The sequence below is a fragment of the Chenopodium album genome, chromosome 19 (genome assembly GCF_948465745.1).
Source record: "Chenopodium album chromosome 19, dcCheAlbu1.1, whole genome shotgun sequence".
Lineage (NCBI taxonomy): Eukaryota > Viridiplantae > Streptophyta > Magnoliopsida > Caryophyllales > Amaranthaceae > Chenopodium > Chenopodium album.
The window spans coordinates 27860322-27868110 of NC_137852.1; the positions used below are offsets into that span (position 1 = coordinate 27860322).

At 37.7% G+C, this 7789-nt stretch overlaps 1 protein-coding gene across 1 annotated transcript; it reads right to left on the reverse strand.

The window, feature by feature from the left end:
• Window positions 1-2042: 2042 nt before the first annotated feature.
• Window positions 2043-5690, reverse strand: LOC145594221 (uncharacterized). Its single transcript, XM_081650556.1, has 8 exons — window positions 5008-5690; window positions 4735-4905; window positions 4406-4629; window positions 3733-4303; window positions 3063-3386; window positions 2873-2972; window positions 2553-2788; window positions 2043-2415 (listed from the first exon to the last, which is right to left on the reverse strand). The coding sequence occupies exons 1-8, from the start codon at window positions 5688-5690 to the stop codon at window positions 2043-2045; spliced, it is 2682 nt and encodes an 893-aa protein (XP_081506682.1).
• Window positions 5691-7789: the final 2099 nt, after the last annotated feature.

Sequence of the window (7789 nt, forward strand, 5' to 3'; positions counted from 1 at the left end):
TCTTTCTCAAATTACTTCACATTTACATATTTATAGGTGATCATGGCTTCAAATGACATTAAATGATGTATTTGCTAAGTATAGGATCCATTTTATCCAAAATAGAGCCAAATAAGGGCAAAAGGCCTTCTAGTTTTCCTATTCTCTACATTTCTAAGATTATGAACTCATTCTTTCTCAAATTACTTCACAGTTACATAGTTATAGTTGATCATGGCTTCAAATGACATTAAATGATGTATTTGCTAAGTATAGGATCCATTTTACCCAAAATAAAGCCAAAAGGCCTTCTAGTTTGCCTATTCTCTACATTTCTAGGATTATGAACTCATTCTTTCTCAAATTACTTCATATTTACATAGTTATAGGTGATCATGGCTTCAAATGACATTAAATGATGTATTTGCTTAGTATAGGATCCATTTTACCCAAAATAGAGCCAAATAAGGCCAAAAGGCCTTCTAGTTTGCCTATTCTCTACATTTCTAGGATTATGAACTCATTTTTTCTCAAATTACTTCACATTTACATAGTTATAGGTGATCATGGCTTCAAATGACATTAAATTAGGTATTTTCTACGTATAGGAGCCATTTACTCAAAATAGAGACAAATAAGGGCAAAAGGCCTTCTAGTATTCTCTACATTTCTAGGATTATGAACTCATTCTTTCTCAAATTACTTCACTATTTCATAGTTATAGGTGGTTATGGCTTCAAATGCTTACCGCAATCTCCTTAACTTGGTCATTGGCAGGCACTGGTCCTTTCCCAGGGACATCCTTGAAGTGTGTCTTCATGAAATGCTCATGCGGAGTTGGGAATTGGCCTTTATTCTTCGAAGCCTTTGAGTGTACATGCAATAAAAAGAAAGGAGAGGTGTTAGACATGATTTCACTATATAACACAATTAACTTGAATTTCACTTGCGTAATAAACAACTTTACCATCCTTTTTGCATGCTGCAAAGCTGAAATTGAACCCTGATAGTGTGTTGGTTGATACACTTTGTCCATAGAACCACCTCTTCTGTTCTTCTTGTTCTGTTTAGACCGAGCCAAAAATTTCTCATCTTTTGTAACAATGTCCATCATCTTCTTGTGGACCTCCTCATTAAGCCAGCCAAGCTTGACGCCATTCATCCTTTTGGTGATTGTGTGGAACATGTCTCTCAGCCGTTCTCTCATCTTCAATTCAAAGCCTCTCTGCACATGGTCCTCCAACTCAGGAGCCCATGTGCATTGTTTCTGCAATGACAAACTTTTAAAGTTAGCAACCACATGTCCATTAACACATTTAGTAATATATATATGTCTAAAGTAGAAAATGATATACTTTGAACAAGTTCCACCAATGTGTCTTCGTATTCTCATCAACCTCTCCATAGTTACGCCAAGGGTCTCGATAGTAGCCTGTCAGGACACCGGAGACGCACTTAGTCACGTCCCCATTATCAAACCTACATTTAATGTGGAAATTGGAATATAAGTTCAAGTAATGTAAACAAATATACATTAAATATGAAAATTGGAATATAAGTTCAAGTAATGTAAACAAATCTACATACATACCATAGCGAAGCAGGATCTAATACCATCAGCTCAGCAGACTGTGATCCCTGTCCTTGCTGCCTCTGCCCCTGGTGCCGCTGGTGCCGCTGAAGCTGTTGCCCATTGCCTTGTACTTGAAATTCAAATTGGGTGAAGGCGGGATCCTCAAGGTCACTCAAATCATGAGCCTCCGCTTCCTCCATTTCCACGTCATCATCAAACACCAGAGCACGTGCTTTCTCCTTTCCTTTTTTCTTCTTCGACGCTTCCCCTTTTTTGCCTCCCGCCATAACCACCTGAGATAAAAATTGTTAGTAACGAATACATGATATTATGCAAATAATTGTAATTAGAAGTATACTGCGTTATAATACATATAATGCAATGTAGTGTTATGTAATAGACAAAATACAAAATAGAGCAATGTTATATGACACAAAATACATAGAGTTTCATAATCTCATATTGATTTTACAATAACAAACAAATTGTCCTAATCAGTACTTTCAACACTATTATCACTTTCAACACTATTATCACTAGTGGATTCATCACTACTATCATATAAAAACACATCGATGTCATCATCCTCGTCACTGTCACTAGAATCAACACTAGATTCGTCATCCTCATCGCTTGAGATAATTAGGCCGACATCATCATCTTCATCTTCATCATCATCTTCAAGGTCATAGTCAGGAATGTCATTTGGTGGACAAAGCGTAGCGTGTACTTGTGGGGACGGTGCCTGCAAGAACTCAAGGTCCACCGGAGCATCAACAACTGATCTTGCTTGTGTTTTAAACACAGCCCACCATTGAACTCGATCCCGTTTTAGGCTTGGGTAGGATAGTACACTTGGGTCACTTGATAAGATAACACAAAGGGATCATACTTGGGGTATTTTTTAGTATGATTTACTTCCACTAGCTTGTATTGTTCATGTATGTTCATACCCCTAAAACAATCCATCCAACTACACTTAAATAGAATAGTCTTGTACTGTTTTTCCGGACCAGTGTAGACTAGTTCAATGATGTCATTTAGAATCCCAAAGTACTCTCCACCGTCCTCACTAGACACACACACACCATAATTCATGGTAGACTTGTGTTTGCCATAGGAATGTGTATGGAATTTAAATCCACCAACAAAAATCTGCTTCCATGTTCGAACACGCTTGAAAGGGCGCATGGACAATGCTTGCAAGACATCCGAATTTGGTTTTTCTTCAACCACCTACACATGTCACAATACATCAAATCGATAACGTTGCAACATCTATAATTCATTTTTACATAAAAGCTAGAAAGTTTCTATAACCTTCTGATGAAACCAATCAGAGAATTGAGATTCACATTTCTCCATGACTTCTTCTCTACGCAGGTAAGGTCGAGTACTAAGAATGTAGTCCTCAAACTTCCTATTTCATAAATGAACCAAGATAAATTAGTAGTTCAAACATTTTAATTGTTTAGAACTTTGAATTCAATTCATTCCTTAAATTGAATACCTTTCGTATTCGCCAAGAACACCACTGTTTCTTAACACGAACAAATGAGCACACTCGAGTTCCTTGTCATCTAAATACCGAGTTTTACCCTCAGTTGAGACACGACCACTGTCCACCGAGAACAACTCTGGTAAATCTGCGTTGTCCATATTGCTATCAACATCTACATTCAGATTACGACCGAGATCTCGTGTTTTTGTGTCGACCGACGCTTGGAAGTAATTTGAGCAGAAGTTTGCTATCTCTTCAGAGAGATAAGCATTGCATATGGAACCTTCAACCCGAGCCTTGTTCCCAATTTTTCGTTTCAAGTGATTCAAGAACCTGCAATTACATTGAACAAGTCATGACAATGAATGGTTTTTAAGAAAGAGGATGTGAAAGGGTGTTGAAATTACCTTTCGAAGGGATACATCCATCTATATTGAACAGGACCACATAACTTGCCTTCATATGGCAAATGAATAGGTAAATGCTCCATGGAGTTAAAGAAAGCAGGGGGGAAACCTTCTCAAGCTGACAAAGGATTTCAGCAATGTTTTTCTTCAACCGCTCCATGTCACTAACTGTGATTATGTAGCAACACAAATTGCGGAAGAATAGACTGATCTCTATAATCGCATTCCAAACATGGATAGGGAGCAATTCCCTCAAGGCGGTGGACAACAACCTCTCCATGAACACATGACAGTCGTGGCTCTTCATTCCATGAAGCTTACATGCTTGCAAATCTACGTATCTGCTCAGATTGGAGGCGTATCCATTAGGAAACCGCAACTGTTTAACCCACTCACAGAACACTTTTCGCTGAGCCTTGTCAAGGGCAAATGGGGCTTTTGGCATGAACTCTTTTCCCCTCTCATCCTCCTGAAGATGGAGTTGTGGCCGTTTACAGTATTTGGCAATGTAATTTCGGGCAGATGGCGTGTCACATGTATGCTTTTTAACATCCATGATAATGTGAATTAACTGATCAAAGAAGTTCTTTTCAATGTGCATGACATCTAAGTTGTGACGAACGAGCAAATTCTTCCAATAAGGAAGGTCCCAGAGCGTGCTTTGCTTGAACCACCCTTTTTTGGCTTTTTTGGGAAGTTTCAGTTCTTCCGGCCCATCCACTGCCCTTGGAAGGTCTTTAACACATTCCCACAGCTCCTCTCCAGACATGATATGTGGTGGTGAACCTTTCTCGACTTTGTCTTTACAAAATGCAGTTTTACTCTTTCGAAAAGGGTGATCAACTGGAAGGAATTGGCGATGACAATCAAACCAGGAAACTTTTCCTCCATGGTCAAGCCAAAATGCTTTGCTTTTCTCCATGCAATAAGGACAAGCCTTCTTACCCGCTGTAGTCCAACCAGACAACATGCCATACGCCGGGAAGTCGCTAATAGTCCAAAGGATGGCTGCTCGAAGTGTGAAATTTTGTTTCCTCGAAATGTCATATGTGTTCGCCCCAACTTCCCATAATTGTTTCAACTCTTCTACCAGCGGTTTCATATACACATCCAAGTTTCCCTTAGGGTTTTTTGGACCGGGAACGAGCAACGAAAGGAACATGAATTGCCTTTTCATACACATCGACGGAGGCAAGTTATAAGGGGTCAAAATGACAGGCCAACAAGAATACTGTCCCCCAAACTTACCATGAGGAGCAAAACCATCTGTACACAAGCCAAGTCGAACATTACGAGGCTCATTGGCAAAATCTGGAAAGCAACTATCAAGATGTTTCCAAGCTTCAGTATCACTAGGGTGCGCCATCGTGCCTTGAACCCGAGGATTGTTCAAATGCCATGTCATTTCCTTCGCAACATTCTTGGTTGCATAGAGCCTTTGCAACCTGGGTGTGATCGGGAAATAAAATAGAACATTCAGAGACACTAAGCTACCCTTAGAAGCCTTCTTCTATCGATCTCTACCACACACCCTACATGTGGTTAACAGCACATCATCCTTCCAAAATAGCATACATCCTTTCGAGCATGCATGAATCTTTTCATGAGGCAACTCCAACCCCTTCACAATCTTTTTCACCTCATAGAATGTGTCTGCCATATGGTTGTTGTCAGGAATCGCTTCATTCACCAAAGAAGCAAACCCGTCAACACATTTGTGGGGCAAATTATACTCACACTTAAGACTAGTAATTCTAGCAGCCATATCCAACACAGACATTGAACTCCCTTCGTATAATGGTTGTTCGAAATTCTTCAACAAATCCAGAAAATGCTTAGCTTGTGCATTAGGCTCCTCCTCTTCAGAAACACTCGCCTCTTCCGAATGCCCTCGGTCTTCATCTTCATTATGACCAAAAGCATCGAAGACCATTTCACGATATTCATTCACCTCTCGTTCAGGAACTTCTGGAAACCCTTCCCCATGACACATCCACTCATAGTAATTAGGAACAAAACCGTTCCGGTACAAATGAAGTTTAACCGTTTTCGAGTCCCAAAGCGTTTTGTTCTTACATTTAAAACATGGACCCCTAACTTCATTGGGGTTGCTACTTTTGGGATGATCTTCCACGTATTTTAGGAATTCATCTACCCCTTTCACAAAGGCCGAATTAACAGATTGTCCAACTTTCCTTTCATACATCCAGCTTCGTTCAGTTCGTTTCATGATTACAACTTCTTCACAACTCACGCAAATGTATAATCACATTAGTCACAAAATGTGTTGAATATTCATTACCCATCTAAGTGTCATGGGAATGCAAATAATATGTTATTCTCGTTTAATTAACTAAAATAAACTAAATGGCAATTAATATTTTTTTATCAAAGTAAACTAAACTAATGCTTATTATAAACCAAATAAACTAACATACATAATTAAATAAGCTATTTAATAAAGTAACATATTATTTTTTCCAAAGTAAACTTAACTACCAAAAAATGTTAACATTATAAATTAACATATATCAAACTTAATTTAACTAAGTTAACATTTTTTTTCATAATAAACAAAGCTAATGCCTATTTTTAACCAAATAACCTAACATACATAATTAAAATAAACTAAACTAAACTAACAAAAATGTTAACATTATAAATAATTAAAATGTATAATTAAACTAGATTTAACTAAGTTAATATTTTTTTTCAAAATAAACAAAACTAATGCCTATTTTTAACCAAATAAACTAAACTAACATATTTCTATATACAATTAAATTTATATATTCACTAACATGTCATTCATCAACTAAACTAACAATTTTAAGTTTTAGAATGTCATTAAACTCTAGATCTACCCTTTTCATTAACAATTACACCAAAAAAAACCACACTTATAACAAATAAATTTAATTGACATATAATTTAGAGTGTGTAATGTGAGATTCAATTAATTAAAGTGTTTAACATAATAAAAAATAAACAAAAAAAATAATAAAAAAAATAACAGAGAAGCTTACCTGAGGTGCGATGGCAGAGAAGCCTCAGGGGACGGTGGCGGTGGCGGTGGCAAGAGAAGCCTCAGGGTTAGGTTGTTCGAAAATTTAAAAAAAAAATAAAATAAAAAACGAATTGCGGCACTTACCTGAGGTGCGAACCGACGGTGGATGAAGGAGAGAAAATTCAACGCCTCAGGCGGTGGTGGTGGCGGTGGCAGGAGATAGTTAGGGTTAGGTTCTTCAAAAATTAAAAAAAAATAAAAAAAAACAAATTTCGGCACTTACCTGAGGTGCGCACCGACGATGGAGGAAGGGGAGAAAAATCGACCACTCAGGCGGTGGCGGTGGCGGTGGCGGTGGCTGGAGATAGTTAGGGTTAGGAACCTTAGGGTTCTTCGAAAATTAAAAAAAATTAAAAAAAAAACCGAGTAACGCACTTACCTGAGGTGCACACCGACGGCGGACGGACGGGAGAAAGTCCGGGGGGTGGCGGCGGCCTTCTCTTTCTCCCTTCTCTTCCCCTTTTTTTCTCTCTCTTCTCTTCCCCTTTCTTTCTCTCTCTTCCCTTCTGTTCAGTTGCTAAGGCACGGGAAAGGCTGTTTTGGTGTTTAATAATTTCCGACGGAATTAAATTTCCTCGGAAAATTTGAATTGCGACGGAAATTTCCGTCGTAAAGCAATTTTTGACGGAAATTTTCGTCGCAATTTAATTTTTGTGAGGAAATTTAATTCCGTCGGAAAATGTGCGACGGATTTTCCGTCGGAAGATCTATGTTCCGACGAAATTTTTCGAGGATGACATTTCTGTCGTAAATTTCAAACTTTCCGACGGAAATTAAGGTCCGTCGAAGGGATTCCGTCGGAAATAAGGTGTTTTCTAGTAGTGAATGTGTTTGACTTTCATTTGACTCAATTAGCTTTGTTGAATGTGTTTGACTTTCATTTGACCTAATTAGCATTGTGGAATGCAATTGACTTTCGTTAGATTCAAAAAAAAATTGTTTGAACGCATTTGACTTTCATTTGATTCTAAAAGCTTAGTTGAAAGTGTTTGACTTTCATTTGACTCAATTAGCTTTGTTGAATGCATTTGACTTTCATTTGATTCAAAAAGCTTTGTTTGAATGTGTTTGACTTTCTTTTGACTCAATTATCTTTGTTGAATGTGTTTGACTTTCATTCGACTCAATTTTCATTGTGGAATACAATTGACTTTCATTTGGTTAAAAAGCTTTGTTTAAATGTATTTGACTTTCATTTGATACTAAAAGCTTTGTTGAAATTGTTTGACTTTCATTTGACTCAATTATCTTTGTTAAATGCA